Source organism: Podarcis pityusensis, assembly GCF_964106645.2.
Source record: "Podarcis pityusensis genome assembly, chromosome: 10".
Lineage (NCBI taxonomy): Eukaryota > Metazoa > Chordata > Lepidosauria > Squamata > Lacertidae > Podarcis > Podarcis pityusensis.
In genome coordinates, this window is record NC_138035.1 from 73,555,757 (window position 1) to 73,572,792 (window position 17,036).

General features: G+C 46.3%; 1 protein-coding gene across 2 annotated transcripts in view; it reads left to right on the forward strand.

Moving 5' to 3' along the window:
• The first annotated feature begins 2,142 nt into the window (after positions 1-2,142).
• FRMD4A (FERM domain containing 4A) overlaps positions 2,143-17,036 on the forward strand; it is a 411,715-nt gene continuing 396,821 nt past the window's right edge. Inside the window, exons 1-2 of one of the 2 annotated variants that reach the window (XM_081023499.1) lie at positions 2,143-2,408; positions 2,868-3,005. In XM_081023499.1, coding sequence (XP_080879625.1) covers positions 2,943-3,005 — 63 coding nt within the window. In that variant the 5' untranslated portion in view covers positions 2,143-2,408; positions 2,868-2,942. Of the gene's footprint in view, positions 2,409-2,715; positions 3,006-17,036 lie in introns of those variants that run through there. The other variant, XM_081023500.1, reaches the window with a different exon arrangement.

Genomic DNA, 17,036 nt, shown 5'->3' on the forward strand with positions numbered 1-17,036 from the left:
GCTGTAAAAATCAAAAAGTATCCCTAACACAAGGACAAGTACTTGCCCACAGTTAAGACCATCCAAACTGGGATGAATGCAAGTGAATTTATTCACAATGTGCTTAGAAAAAATGGTCACAACAGGCCACTGAGAGGTCATTTCCAGGGGGGTCCGACATGGCTCCATCAGGAGAGAGAAGATGCACTGGAGTTATTATGTCAACCACCTGGCCCAGAGGTTGACCAGGGCTTTGACCAAACTGTAATTCTAAATGAGGGTGTATTGCAGAGGTTTTCAACCTTTTTGAGTACATGTCTCCCCTGACCAAGTACATTCTTTCTGCAGCACCCCTGTGGGGCTCAGGATCCCAGTTATGTCACCCCTTGCCTGCAGAGCTGGCAGCCTCTCACCCTTTTTCAAACACCCTCCCTTGTGCAATGTTCCCTCAGCCTCCTCTCCTCTCCCCTCTCCTTGAGAGTCCTCCAGGCAGCCACTGCTGCTGCCCCTGGTCTCTAAGCCCCCCCCCCCCAGGTGCCTCCTCACACTGCCCCACAGGGAACTGGGACTTGTCTGTCCATTCCCAACAGCAAGGAATGGCGGACTGGCAGACTGGGCTCCCTCGCCCACTTGTTTGCCTACTCCGAGGCCGCTTCAGGTCCTGGCAACCAGCACCCCCTGGCCAGCCCCAGAGACACAATTCACCTGGGTAACTTGTAGCCAGGGCTGCTGCAGCAAACAGCTGTGCAAGCCTTTGGGGGGCAGAGATGTGAGAGGGCATCAGAGGAGGGAGGGGAGGAAAGAGGGACAAAGGCCAGTGTTGCCCACGGCACCCCGACCATCATTCAAGGCACCCCTGGGTGTCACAGCACACTGGTTGAAAACCAGTGGTGCATTGGATTGTAGGCTTTCTCTTACAGGGGAAGGAGGGGCAGACTTTGGTCTTTCAAATTTCAGTGCTGCCCTGTCCAAGGCCAAAATTCGGCACCCTTCATATTGCTTTCTGTTCTGCTGAATTCACTACGTCATAGTTGTGGCGCCCTATGGCGCATCAAATGCGGCAGGTCTGGTTGCTCTGCCCTAAATCTGCCTCTGGAGGAAGTGACTGTGTGGCTTGTGTTGGTTTGTGTGCAGTGGTGGGTGTGGAAGAGAGAGAGAAATCTAGCCCCATTCATATGATTCCATATGGAATGAACACATGGACAGTAGCAACAGCATCACACATCTTGATCCAACTTCCACACATCATCTGAATGTAGGAAGAACTATACTGTAGTCCTTTCGCCAGTTCTCAGACCTTTACTCCATGTGCAGAATGAATGCATGCTTCACCTGTGCTGCAACATGGATTTACATGTAGAAGCACATGTGTGGCGATGATAGGACTCCATGTGACTGAAAAAGCAGTTGGCAAATTGCATGGAGCCCAGCTGTCATACGTCTGTACGGACACACATTGCAGATGTGTAATTCGACACATGGCAAGAAGCAGGGCCAACTGCTCCCCACCAGTCTTACCTGCTTCTCCCTCGCCAAATGTTGAGTCTGCTTCGACCCCATCCATCAGTTTGGCCCCATCCAAAAAGTCCGTTTCATGGACACGCTAAAGTCATAGCTTTGTGACAGGACACATGTTTTGTGTGCAGAAGTTCCCAGCAGGAGATGGTGGCAGGCAAGATGGACCAATGATCTGACAGCATAAAGCTGATGCTCACCTGATTCTTTCTACATGTAGAGAAGCGAATGAGGATGTGTGGGTTTTGCCACAGTCATGTACAAGCAGATGCCTCTCACGAGAATTTCCCTGAGATAATCCACTTGGCCCAAGGGATCTTTCGATAAATAATTGAAATGAAAACCAGTGGAGTGGCTTTCGAAAGCAAGGAGCTTTATTTAGATTCCCGGGCTTATCTCCCTTTTACATCTATTCTTTAAAGAAGGAGCTCATTATCTGGGCTAATTAATCGTTGTCCCTTAATGGTCCCCTGCCCCCAGAATTGCTAGCCTTTTGACGACCACCTGAGCATCGCAGGGGACCAGACCCCTCACCTCTCTGTGTGGAAGCAGAGGAGTGGAGGAGAACAGGAAGCCTGTCTGCAGCAGGCATGCAGGGGAGCCGGCGTGATCAGAACACTAACAGGGCAGGCTGTGTAATTACATGTTTCTTGTAAGTGTGTTAGCTCCATGGGGAGCTGAGTCCATTTGGAGACAAGGAGAAATAGCCCCCCCCCCCCTTCAGTAAGGTGAAAAGGGTCATCGCATATCCTAGTTGCCATTCAAATATAATAAAGGTAATTGTTGCTCTAGAGTACTGGCTCGCCTTGCTTTTGCTCAGTCATTCCTCATGTCTGGATTATGCAGACGGCTGCTTTCTAACTAGGGAAGCACACTGCTTTGAGGAAGAGAGAAGACCATTTGTTTTGCAAGCGGTATGTTGTGATTATTATCTTTTTGCATTGTTTCTGCAGTATTGTGAGGGGGTGTATGGAAGACTAGAATAATACGAAATCTGGGCTGTAGAAGCTTGAACCACAGTGCAGATTATTCTCTTGACAGTTAAAAGCAATTGATATTATTCCTCATGCAGAAGGGGGGGGGGCCTTTGCAGCATTCCTGTATTTTTAACTTGTTGTCGTAAGGTTTGTGTTAGGATGAATGTCATGTTGCTGTTGCCGTTTGCACCTCCTTTTTAACCATCCTGCAGATTCCAATCCGATCTTTCGTCTCTGTAGCCAGATTCCTTACTGCATCTCCTCTTCTCTCTCTCTCTCTCGAGTGTAAAGTTTGGCCTAGCTGAAGCTTGTTTCAACCCTGCAGGTTTTGTTTTTTGGGTAAAAGAACTAAAACCAGGGCATTTTCTCCCTGAGCTTGCTTTTGGATGTTTCTAGGCTGCAGGAGGGGCCAGTGGATGCTTTGCCCTTGACAGAGGGCCAAGAGCCGACCGAATCCAGGGGAGGATTTATATGCAAGACGACAAGGCGATGGCTACGCAGCGAGCTCCGGAATCTGCTCTCAGCTTGTTGATGGTGAGTGGTTTAGGGGGATGTTGAGCTTGAGGTGGCCTGGGTGGATCGAGGGTGAAGATCATGTCAAGGAATTGATGGATTATATTGGTATTCTGCTGCTGCTGCTGGTAGTGGTGGGGAGGGCTGGCTGTTGTGCTTTTTTAACAAAAAGGGCAAGGACGGTGTTTTTCCTTTTTTTCTATGGCCACCCCACTCAACGCTAATGATCACAATTTAGAGAAAACTACAAATTTACAGATGTCATCTTTTTGTGGCCCTGTTGTTATTTAAAAAAAAAATTGTCTCCTGTTGTCTTCTGGTTAAGGTGCTCTTGGCAGGTTGGAGTGGGGGGCGGGGGGGGGGGGACTGCCATCAAATGTAGATAAAGTGTAATGATCATGATAATAGCCTGCATGTCACAACAGGTTAGCATGCAGTTGTTTGTGTTTCTTAGAACAGCTCCTGAATCTCTGCATCATTCAGGAAGTGACCCCGTGGACCTGTGCCCTTGCCTGCCTCCCTATGTGCCCCCAATGACAATTCAGAGTGCCTTTCACAGATGATGGTGTTAGCAACCAGAGGATGCCATCTTGGGGGCTGCATGGAGCACCTAATGACCATGCAAGACCTGCCTATCTCTGGGGGGAGGGGAGGGGGCACTGCCCACAACACGTGGACCTACTGACCCACTCTTCAAAGTTCTGCCAAGCAGGCTGAATCCTGGAAGGGTGTGACTTTCTGTTCATTTGCTTTTATTAAAACAAAGCCCATGGGCTTGAATTCCCCAGATTATACATTTCTTTTGCATCTTTCACTCTTTTTTTGCCATCCGGAATCATTTCAGTCCTGAGCTTTTCCAAGCGCTGAATTCATCCTCCTTCCCACCCCTCCCTTTGCAGGGGATGGAGAGGGTTGCAAATGGCAGGGCAGTATATACATATTGATCTCTGCTTTCTGATGGTGCTAGAAATGGTCTCCTGGAACTTGGCATTTGCAGCCGTAGACTAATGGCCTCCTGGCACTTTGAGTGGTTAGCAAAGGTCAAGCGGAGAAGAACAACTTTTATGTCCATTACTAAATACTCTATTAAATTTACTGATGGTTTGTCTTTATATTTATCAGCGGCTGTCATAACAAGCAGCCAGCAGTGTGTTGCTTTCTCAGTGTTTTCCATGGTTCTTTAAATGGTTGCCTTCCGGGATGGCCTGTTTAAATCTGCAGAAGGAGCCCTCTCTGCCAGCGCAAAACCCAGTAATGGCAAGAATGGTTTGCAATGCACTGCAGATGATGCTTGGAGGAGCAGGTGCTTGGGCCTCAGTCTCAGTGATGGGGGGACAAGGGAGCTGGGGTGGATGCTGTTGCTGTACGAGTAAGACATCTGTGGGCCTCTCCAAATGGCCTTCCTGGTGCACGTTCAAGGTGATTGGTATTCATGATGCTTTTGGGGCAATCACAGGTGACCCGACTTTGATCACTGCTTGTGCCTGCGAAGGTTTGGGGACAGTCACACTGCTTCCTTTTCAGTCAATGAGGATCCCTAACTTTCTGCTGAACCCCCCATAACTTATTATACCACAAGTGTTCTGGTTTATTTCTGACCCATTTTATTGCACTTTAGCCCCTCCGAACAGTAATGCTGTAGAAGCAAACTAACTAAACAGACTAAAGCAGGATGGTATAGACACCCTTAATGCCAATAAATACACCTGCCATAAAACCCCCGCCTGGAGGGGCTGGTCTGTCTTTTGCCCGTCTGCCACAATCACTTCCCCAATTATTGTTTATTGTATATGTTGAACTATTTGGATAGCTAAGTTGTGCCCCTGAAAGACTACCCAGACAATGTGGGATGCCTTTCTGCATAGCTTAGGCAAATGAGTGTGCAGTTTACTGACTCGCCGCCTTCGTCTTCAGTGGTTGGTGTAGTATAGCATAGTTTTGCTGGTTGCACCTTTAGGAGTAGCAGTAGTAGAGATCGTGCTGTTGACATGAGCCTGTCCTTCAAGGAATATGAATTGAAATGAGTGTAGAAGTGTTAAGTCATTCTCAGTTCCTTCTCTTCTTGAGCTGCCTGATCCACAGCCAAGCTCCACTGCAGAACCAGCCTTCAGGCTGTTTTAAGCTCATTGGACTCCAGTGACTCCATAGAAAAGCACAAACCAAGAGGAGGGTGTGGTGGCACCTTAAACACCAACAAATCTAATCTAGTATGGTAGAGGCTTTCATAGACTCAAGCTCACTTTGTCCCATGCATGAAGAGAAATCTTATCTGGCAGGCATATAAGTGAGAAAGCTATGGAGGTGGAAGCTAAGTGGCAAAGAGAAGCAAAGACACAGTCACTAGTCAGTGACCATTAGAGCTTCAACAAGCACCTTCACTGGACTCTTTTTGGCCCCTGCTGAAAACATTCTTATTTAGACAAGTCTGCCCAAATGCTTAGAAAACTGAAGTCTTAGTATTTTAATTTTTGTAGGTTTTAAAGTATGGTTGTGAAATTTTCTCTTTTAATTATTTTATCTCTTTGTAAACTGGTTTGAGGGTGTGTGTGTTTTACAGGTATATAAATTTTACAAAATAAAATAAGTAGCCATACCATAATTTTTCTACAGTAGCAGATTGGTGATAATGGCTTGAGATTATTGCATTAACTCCTCTAGTGAGGAAGGGAGCCATTTCCAAGAAACAGTCAAGGGTAGAACAGAGATTCTGGTGTTTTCCTGCTCCCTGGATTTCCTTTTTTTAATATAATAATTTTTTATTCATTTTCCAAACATTTTTATAAAATCAACTCATATTAACTCTCACATTCATCAATTTTTGACTTCCCTCAGTTTCTCTGCCAATCTTTCGTTAAAATTTCTATTGTTAACGCATTTCTGAACTTATTATTGCCTTTAACCATTCCTCTTCCTTTCTCTTACTTTCTTTTTTACAATATTTCTTAATTTTTCACAGAGACTCTTCAAAACCAACAAGCGTTGTCTGTGCATCACATATGCTTTTCAGATAATCTGTAAATTTCCCCCAGTCCTCGATAAACTTTTGGTCTTTCTGATATCGAATCTTCCCAGTCAGTTTATCCAATTCCGCATATTCAGTCAGTTTCATTCTCCATTCTTCCACAGTTGGAATTTCTTCCTGCTTCCATCTTTGCGCCAAAAGTATTCTTGCAGCTGTTACAGCGTATTGGAAAAGTTTACAATCTTTTCTATTAATTTCATTACCTACCAATCCTAGTAAGAAGGCTTCTGGTTTTCTAACAAATGTATATCTCAGCATCTTTTTCAATTCCTTATATATCGTTTCCCAGAAGCCTTTCACCTTTTTGCATTCCCACCACATATGATAGAAAGTTCCTTCTTTTTCTTTACATTTCCAACACTTGTTACATGTTTTTATACATTTTAGCTAATTTAACTGGCGTTATGTACCATCTATATACCATTTTCATTACATTTTCCTTCAACGCGGTACACCTGCTCCCTGGATTTCCACAGGCATCTGGTTGGCCCCTGAGAGAACAGGATGCTGGACTGGATGGGTCCTCTAGCCTGATCCCTCCCTCCCTCCCTCCCTCCCTCCCTCCCTCCCTTTATTGGCCAAAGGAGCCGGCGTTTGTCCGCAGACAGCTTCCGGGTCATGTGGCCAGCATGACTAAGCCACTTCTGGCGAACCAGAGCAGCGCACAGAAACGCCGTATACCTTCCCGCTGGAGCGGCACCTATTTATCTACTTGCACTTTGATGTGCTTTCGAAGTGCTAGGTTGGCAGGAGCAGGGACCGAGCAACGGGAGCGCACACTGTCGCGGGGATTTTAACCGCCGACCTTTTGATCAGCAAGTCCTAGGCTCTGTGGTTTAACCCACAGCGCCACCCGTGTCCCTTCCTTCTACATACATACATACAAAATTTGTATACCACTGGATGATAACAAAACCTCTAAGCAGTTGGTCAGTTAATTAACACATACAGTGGTACCTCTGGTTACGTACTTAATTCCCTCCGGAGGTCTGTTCTTAACCTGAAACTGTTCTTAACCTGAGGTACCACTTTAGCTAATGGGGCCTCCCGCTGCCACCGCACCACCGGAGCATGATTTCTGTTCTCATCCTGAAGCAAAGTTCTTAACCCGAGGTACTATTTTTGGGTTAGCAGAGTCTGTAACCTGAAGTGTATGTAACCTGAAGCATCTGTAACCCACTGCATATTTGGAATTGTTGCCTTTTGTACCCAATGTGACCATATTGTGAAAGTGGCATTTGACCCTTGGTAGCTTAGCTAGTCACCAAGTGATGAATATGCATTTTTGGACCGACCCTAAGGCCTCCAATACAAATCATATTTACTAGGAAGCAAGTCCCATTGAACTCAGTATGACTTTCTTCTTTGGAAACGTGTTTAGCTGGGATGAGCACTTACTACTGATAATTACATGAGCATTATGAAAGGCATGCACATTTCAGCGAAGAGGAAATCCTGCCTAACTCTTTTCCTTTTGCCCCTGATTCCTTTCCAATGCGCTGTAAAAACTGAGCAAAATTGTCTATTTATCTTCCTAGTTCCCATCTCATTCCAACACTTCTCTAAATAGTTTTCTTTTTACAATGTTTCCATAATTCATTTAGCAGTGAGATTCACTAATAGAATCTCTTTATACTCCCAGACTCCTGCAATACGGATATTATATTCCTGGCCCAAGGGAAAGGTCTAGGAAGATGGCTTTTAATAACAAAATGGGCAATTCATGTCATGGGAGACATTACTTAGCAACTAGCAAAATGCTCATCATTGTGGTGTTCTTGCGAAGGGAAGGCTGTATTCATTTTACGAACTGTGTTTCTGTACCACCGCATAGCTGGCATTTTCTGGGTGGCATACAGAGAAATGATTGAAATGCAATATGAGCTATTAAAAATGCAATTGCAATAAAACATATTGCAGCAAGGAAAGATCAGTAACATCAGACTCACGTCTTAACATTTCAAAATAAAACTAAGCAGAGCTTCAAATCTTTTAAAGTCTTTGAAAGGTCCCATAAAAAGCCAGGGTGAATAAACTAAAAGTTTTGCTAGCCTTAGGGGGAACACAGCCTGGGTGCTAGTCAGTCTTCTCTAGTAGCTGCCCATGAAATCTCACCTGGGTGTGGCACTGGGAGAAGCGCCTTGGACAGACCTTTGTGTCCAGAACCTGCACACGCGGAAGGGAGTGATCCTTCAGTCTCCAGGGTGTCTGGGGTTTTAAAGGTTAAAACCAGCCCAGAAATAGACTGGAAGATGGTGCAGCTGACAAGGCAGAGTGGGGTGGCCAGTCTTGACCAGGTGCTTCTGGACCCTTTTCAAAGGCAAGCCAACACATAGACAACCTGCAGTCACCTTGCATATTGTAACAGGGCGTGTCATTTTAGGAAATGAAACTAAATTTTTGCAAATTCCTACAGTGAGGGGATCTTAACATTTTTGTTTTTGGGTTTAAGGAATTCCTGTCTGCTATTATTTTTGCGACTGGGCAGCATTTAGCTTGGTAAGTCTACGTTTGATGAAGAAGCACATAAACTGCCTTTGGAAAACCCCAGAATTGTAATTTTACTTTCTGAAAATGTCACATAATACAACAGAGGTGGAGATAGCTGCTCCGGCACCCGGTGTGGCGCACATGCTGTGCCCCTGGGGGCGGGGCTAGCCACCTGCTGGGGCGGGGCGAGCATCCCAGGGGGCGGTGCAGCGATGTAACCCTCCCTCAGGGATGACACCCGGGGTGACCACACCTACCGCACCCCCTTCCTCCGCCAGTGTAATACAAACAAACAACTGGAAACACTTGGCAATCATTTGTAATGATTTCTATGCAATTTTACACACATTTTACTTACCAAGCACAACTAAATTATATTGATTTAACCCAAATATATTTTGAATTCCCAAGTCATGTTACAACTTTTTAGCACCCCTCATTTTGGAAATTGGAAAGCTGAAAAATTCAATATGCCCTAATATTGCAAGGACCTCTGCCCTCATCCCTTGCTGGGTAAATTCTTGCCAGTGAGAGTGGCATCCCCCAGGGTCTGGGGGGGTCTACGGCAGGGTCTGCCCCAGTCTGTCCCAGTGCCCCTCTCTTTCCTCCACAGGAACAAACAGCAACCATTCACTTATATGGGAGAAAGGAGAGATGCACATTTAAATGAGTGCTAATCCAGCTCCCTTTGGGACTCCCCCTCCCCCTTCTCTGCATAGCCCGCCCCAGGCTGTTTTTCTTGGCTAAAGGGAAGGAATGCTGGGAACATGGATAAGGAGGAGCGGAGCAAGAGCATGGGTGGTGCTTGCATGCTCCAGGGAGTCTGGAAGAGGCCCTTTTCCACCCACCCTTCCTTAGTCGGTTTGGGGCTCCCTTTGGCTTCTCTTTCTGATTGCAGTCTGAGAGGTTTGTTAGCTTGTTGCTGGTGTGCTAAGATTCTCAGTAAGATTCAGATTCCCCTCAATGTAGGGATTGCTACCAACTTGGATGGCTTTCACAGAGGATGTAGACCAATTCACGGAGGATCTGTTTATCTTCTCCCTCCCCTGTAAGTGGCTGGGAAGGGCAAGTGGGAAGAGTGCGGCTGTGGCTGCTGTCCTGTTTGCGGATCCTGCTTGAGAGTTATCTGCTTTGCCCCATGAGGACCAGATGCTTGTCTGGGTGGCTCTTTGGCCTGACTCAGCTGGGCTCCTGACTCTGTTCCGATACTAAATGGCACAAGGGCTCTGCATCTGAAGAGCATCTGCTGCAGCTATATTTTTATACTTTAGCATTGCTATATTTATTGCAACAACAACGCATATCAGTTGACACACAACAGCATTTCCCCTTTTTGAAGCAAAATATTTGGCGTCCACACAAGCTGCTTAGAACAATGGCTACTCCGTGTCCAGAGTCGATGTAGCTCAAGTGGTGCCTTCCAGACGTTATGGGCGACAGTGTCCATCAGCCCTAGGCAGGGATGGGTGTTATATCCCACAACATAAGGAGGGCACCTTATTGGCCACCCATTGATCTAGAACACCTGCCCTAGTTTATACCTGCGGCTGGGATGGCACTGCCACAGCATGGTAGAGCACCTTCCCTGCTTTATCTGCCCTACTGTTTTGGGAGCCTGTTGCCACTGAGAACTCTGGGGCACACACATTCAGTCATGCGTTAACCTCACAACATCCCTCCTTTAAAACCAATCAATCCCAGAAAGGGCAACTTGCCCAAGGCCCCCTAAAGACCCTCAGGCCTGAGCAGGGATTTGAATCTGGTCTGCCATAATTAAACCCAACATGCTCAGCTACTGTTTCACACTGGTCCACCTCTGGAAGTTGAAGCATGGAGGGAAGGTAGAGGAAAGCATGGCATGCCACTTTGCACATCAGATACAAGCTAGTGGGCTGAGATGGTATCCTAGGTGAACAACTCCTGTGAGTGTGTGCCATTTTGTAGAAAATGAAAGTGCATTATTTGACTTGCTGAAGGTAATATGTTTATGGGGCTGAAATATAGTACTTTGCTGAAGCCCCCAAATGACCCCTTTTGTCTTTCTCCCCATGTGACTTCAGGCAAGTGACACTCAGCGGATGCCGGGTGCAGCAAGCACGTTCTGCAGCTGGGGGCAGGGCGAGCCACCCATGGGGGTTGGGTGCGCTCCGTGGAGCCTCTCTGCCGCCTCCCCCTCAGCTGTAGGGTGGCGGAGGGAGAGACGGAGGGCAGACACAAGTCCCACGCTGCTGTTTTAGGCAGCGCAGAGCCTGCAGGTTTTCAAGCCACCACGTCACTCCCAGGAGAGACGCATGGCTCGGGCGCGCTGCAGGCCCCACGGTAAGTGCCCAGTGCCAGCCGCGTTTCGTTACAGTGTTGACTGAACTAAAAAGTTTTGTGAGTCCATTTTCTTTTAAAAAAACCACACTCATATTTTTGTCATTTTGTCACCCCCCCCCCCCAGTGAATACACCCGGGGGTGGCCCGCAACCCCCTTCCTCTGCCACTGGTGACACTACTATGCATGGTAGTTTTACTGGACACTGTCATTATAATTTTTTGGAACATGGACATTAAGAAATGCTCAAACAAACCATATGGCAGAAAGGAAGTCCATGTATATGTACACTAAGAGCTCATTTGCACCCACAAATGTGAGGGGAGCAGGGGTCCCCTAACAACTCTCAGCAGACTTAAACAAACTTTAGTGTCCGGGACACTCTGAGGGAAGCTGTGACTGTCCAAGTGTCATAATAGTGTTTTAGATGTATACTGTGGGTGGCCAGACAGATGCGTAAAGGTTTTTCTTTCTCCTGCTGCCACAATATAGATGGCATGGAACTGAAAAGGAAACAACGTGCTGTCATGTTCTGAATCCTGGAAATGTCAGACAAATAGGATGGGCACATTTCATAGTCCAGTAGTTTACTCTAGTTATGCAGTCTTCATAGCTGAAAGCATGCGCAGGCCAGCATTGACGCCCCACTTGAGAGCCGTAATATATTGCTCAGATTACAGGAGATAAGCAGCATCGCTTCAGTCTTGGAGATGGGAAATCAGACCAGCTACAATAACACAAGCTACTCTCTTATATCATCAGCTGGTTGACACCTGAATGGTGTGTTGAGGCTGCTCTTGTATTTGCAGCTTCATTGCAGAGGGGCTATTGAATTTCTCATGTGGTTAGAATACAAAACGCTGATGGGAATGGCTCGCAATTGGGAGCCTGGTTCCTTAGCTTCATTTTATCTGCCCACATAAAGCCCTTTTGAAGGCTTTTCAAATAAAAAAGCGTGTATTGATCAAAGGGTATTGAATGGCACTGTAAGTTAGGTCAGTTGGGCTTGGTTGCGACAGCATTGCAGCATTCTGGCAGAATGAGATCCGAGAGGCCTGACCTCTAGACTGCCAGAGGTTAACGTGCCTTTTAATTGGTATTTATTGGATGAAAGTTGTTCAGAGTATAAAGGTCTTCACTGATGGCCCAGTGAGTTAAAATCCTGCTGTTTGGGGTGATCTGCTCACGTCTTCAACAGTTGCCCTTGGCTTTGTATATGAGTAATGGATCCTCATCTTCTGATTCTGGGGCCCCTTTTTTAAATTCACCTCTCATGATCCCAAGTCTTTGGACGGATTTTCATTCTGCTATCTGGGGAAGGGCTCAGTGTTGGAGCACATGCTTCACACCTAACAGGTCCCAGCTTTGAATAGTTCAAGCCTTGATGTCTCTGGGGGTGGCTGGAGATGGCTCCTGCCTAAAAGTGCCAACAGTACTGAGGCGGAGAGCTATATCCAAATCTGGTCTGGGAGAGGGTATTCTCTGTCCCAGGGTCCCTGAGGATAGGAGCTACGTCTGCGAATACTGGGGAAGGAAAAGGTCCTGCTCTGTGGCCTTTTTGTTTTTGCCTGGCCTCACAGCAGGTAGGCCAGGCTGATCCAGAGGTGTCATGCTCTCTGTGAGTCAGAGCCCCACGGCTGCACATCCTCTAATCGAGGGGCCTTCCGGTGTTGTTGGACTACAACTCCCATCATCACCTTGACATTGGCTATGCTGGTGGGGGCTGTTGGGAGATGGAGTTCAGTGGTGCCTGGAAGGCTACAAATTCCCCATCTTTGACTTAGACCAACTCCTGCAGGGGGAAAAGAGGGGCACACCTTTGCAGGTGGGATGGAAGGTCAGTGGCAGAGCAGATGTTTTTCATGCAGAAGGGCCCAGGTTCAGTCTCTGGCACAGTCAAGTAGAAAATGGTGAGAAAAACCACTTCCTAGGACCCCAGACCCATTTCTAGTCTAGCTAAATGAACTACTAGACAGACTTGGTACCAGGCAGCTTTCTGTGTTCCTATGAAGTATATTGAATTGTTCAATAAAAAGAAAAGCATTGGGTGTTTTTCCATATTTTCCTTTTATAATGGATTCGCTACCTTTTACTGTCTATAACATTTCACACTAGAAAGTCCCACCTGGGGGAAATTATTACTAGAAATTGCCTACCCAGAGATATTTCTTTTAAAAATGATATAAACTCTTTTTTTAACCCACCAAGCTGTATTATTCCTGCAGCTCCTTGGATTTTGCTCCTCATAATTTGTGAAAAGATAATGAGAAACTGTTGTAGAACATATGTTTGGACTAGTACCTGTTTGAAATGTGTGTTGTAGCTAATATATTAAAGCAGGAACAAGGACACAGCCTTGGAATAATTGAGCCTGAATCTCCTTCCCTGATTTTGATTAACATGAACAAATGAAGCCTTAATGGTCAAAGCCCAATGCATTTTCTAATTAATCACAGGCTGACTAAAAACAATGCTTTGGACCATTACCTTTGTACCATTAGCTCTAAAGGAAGGGACTCATCAAGGACATCTTAGTGGCTCCTATATGGAATATGTTGCCATGGGCACGCAGGGCAGCTATTCACCATCCTCTCTGTTTTAATGTGCAGGACTACAGGCGGTGTGTGTTTATTAATGAAGAGTTAGCTTTATTTGAGGATTGGGGGCAGTGATTATTCCTATTAATGCAACATTACATCATCTTTGGAAATTATATGACAAAGCCCAGCCCTTGAGTCCTTCCTTCTTTCAGTCAATTAGCATTTCTCCTGCAGTTTATGACAGCAGGTTGGGGTTCAGATGGGATGTGAAATAGTGAGATCATTATTGGCAAGGCAATGGTGTATGCCTTTCAAAAAAGAGGAAGATGATAGGACAGCTGATTCCTCCCCCTCAGCTGATATTTTTAGGTGACACAGTTCCCATTTCAATGGCTGGTGTCAATTGTAACCCTTAGGAAGGGAGCGCCATCCATGCGCCATCTGCCTCAGCGATGCAGCAGATGCACAATTGATAGTCATTGCAGAGCTGCACTTGCTTTTTTGCAAAAAGGGAAGGCTGAATTTTATGTATACATCGTAAGTCTCAGTGTGCATCTGAGTCATCGCTTTGCATAGTCTTTGTATGCAGAATCGCTACCTTTCCTAGCATTATGGAACATGGCAGGTCAGGGCGGCTTTGGCGGTCACTTGGCTGCAGTGATATAAACAGCATTTAGGTACAATTAATTGTTTTTAAACTCTACTAAAACTTCATCACCAACCAGTGAAAGTTCCCTCCCTCTGCTCTCTCACACCTGTTACTTGTGAGATAGGAATTTAAGGACCACTTGGTTTGTTTTCTAAAGCTATTTTGGTTCTGGTGTGTTAATGTAAAAAAAGGTAAAGGACCCCTGGCAGTTAAGTCCAGCCGCGAATGACTCTAGGGTTGCGGCGCTCATCTCACTTTACTGGCCAAGGGAGCCGTTGTTCATCTGCAGACAGCTTCCAGGTCATGTGGCCAGCATGACTAAGCCGCTTCTGGCGAACCAGAGCAGCTCACGGAAACGCCGTTTACCTTCCCGCCAGAGCGGTACCTATATATCTACTTGCACTTTTGACGTGCTTTCAAACTGCTAGGTTGGCAGGAGCAGGGAGCGAGCAATGGGAGCTCACCCCGTCGTGGGGATTCGAACCACCAACCTTCTGATTTGCAAGCCCTAGGCTCTGTGGTTTAGATCACAGCGCCACCCGCCTCCTATGTGGGGCAACTAGCTAAGTAGACTAGCCATTGTTTGTACAGCAGCTGCCCAGACCACAGATTTCCAAATCAGGACTTTTGATTCTTCACTTCTGAAGGCGGAGCTCAGATATCTGAGGTGTTGGGGAAACCAGACTGAACTGCATGCATTAAAGAAGGTGCAGAGGCCTTAGAGTGAAGGTTTGTGCATCACGCCTTTATCATGGGATGGGGAGCCTGAAGCCTCCTTCCCTGTTAGCCAACAACGCAGTGTCCACAGGTTAAGAGAGGGTGGCCTGTGTTTAGAAACAAAAACTGCACGTACATGCCCAGAGTCGTCACGCTATTCCTTTTTCTAGGCAGCCTTTGGTGCCTTGCCCATCCCACAGAATCAGGGGCAGATGATTACTATACGCTTGAAGGGATCATGCAAACCTCTCTCTAGTCAGGGGTCAGTGAGCTGTGGATTGCAATGCTTGGCAGTGTTATTGCATTTGCTTTGAAAGCCCAAGCATGTCCTGATAATTCAATCTGTCTCCCAGCTGCATAACACGTGAGCCTTTTGGCAGCCCAGTCTCTCCCATTTATATAGCCCCAGATTGCCAGTGCCCCCTGCCTGCCTACTTGGACCCTTCTGAATATTATTGATTGTTTTTAATCAAACTGTTCCTTGAGACGGCCTCTTTCCTTTCTGTCACTCGGCCTTGGTAGTTACAGGGTTCTTCCAGATAACCTACTAACTAATCATTCATCCTGATTTTCTTGCACAGAGCTTACACAGTTAGACTGGTCCTGGCCTTTATTGAGCATTTGTTCTTATTTATTTGTGGAGTGGTTGTATGATAATGAGCATCTACCCTTTTGCTTGCAAGGCTTTTATACAGCTTCCCAGTAAAGATTCATTCATTTCACTGTCACTTATCTAACTGCCTAAAGTTTGTTTCTTTTAAAAAGTGGATTTGCTGTGCTAGCGCAACAAGAGCATCTAAATTACCTTTAATTGTGCAAACTTAAATTTCCAGTATGTGCTTGATTCCCTCCTACAAAATACCAATAGCCTGAAGGCAACCACAACGCACTGGAATGGGAAGAGGTTGGGTTACAATGGATCCATGACGTGGCATAGGTGGTCTGACACTTGCATATTCCCCAATACAGTGGTACCTCGCGTTAAGTACTTAATTCGTTCCGGAGGTCCATTTTTAACCTGAAACTGTTCTAAACCTGAAGCACCACTTTAGCTAATGGAGCCACCTGCTGCTGCCATGCCACCGGAGCATGATTTCTGTTCTCATCCTGAAGCAAAGTTTTTAACCCGAGGTACTATTTCTGGGTTAGCGGAGTCTGTAACCTGAAGCATCTGTAACCTGAAGCGTATGTAACCCGAGGTACCACTGTACTTTGCAAATGGAAATAGGGCCACTTTCTCAAATTCCTTCCACACTGGGCATTGCTGAGGGCACTTCTCTGCCTGCTGTGCACCATCCTGTCCATTACTGGATTTGGAAACAGGTGTGCTAGACAGATTTAATTTAAAGTGTGTTTGAGCCTCATTTGATGGGCATGTGTGGAAGACTGTCAGCTGCCATGGGGCTGGGGCAAGCGTCCCGGGGGTGAGACGCGCATGGGGGCAGAACAAGCTGTCCAAGGCGGCGCAGCTCCACCCCTTCCCCCAACGGCTCGGGGTAGGCTTGGGAGTCACGGGCGGGCAGTGCACCAAATGTCAACCCGCCCCAGTGATGACACCCGGGGCAGACCACCCCCACCGCCCCCTTCCTCTCCCCCTGCCTCCAGGACTCACGGCAAATTTGTCTCCCTAATTTATGTTATTCTTTGATTTTTTTTGTGAGCTGTCTTGGAAACCCAAATGGATGGAAGGGTGAGGTGAATAGATAGAAAATAAATAATGCAGTATCCAAAAATTGGTGACTGCTGGCATTCCCAGTTGGATTTTGTGAACAAAAGCTCCGAACCAGATATGTTTTCTCACTTTTCAGATATATAAAATGCCCTCCGAAGAGATGTGCCCCTGGTTTCATACCCTCTCAGTGATCAATGGAAATCTAATTGTTTTCCTCAGGCATTTGGATTACTTGAAAATTGATTTGTAATACTGCTCATTGCTGTTTTGTATTTTGTATTTTTATTATTTTGCTTTGGGCTTTGCTTGTTTGTTCTGTTCTGTTCTTAATTATTTTATGACCTTATTCTTTCTTTTGATAGATACTTTGAGGGTCTGGAAAGGCAGGATAGAAATATATTCTGTAATAAACTAAAGTAAACAAGCAAATGCTGGCAAGAGGGCATTGCCCTGAGGTCCACGGAGACCGAGAAGGAGGCCTCCTGCCTGTGTCAGAGGGAGATCATATCACTGGGGATTGACAGGGTGTCCAAGGCCACTTAGCTTGAATCCAATGACACTCCTCTGGGAGTAAACCCCACAAGGCTAAATGGGACCCACTTCTGAGTAGTCATGTATAGGATTGCCCTGTTAATCATTTCATGA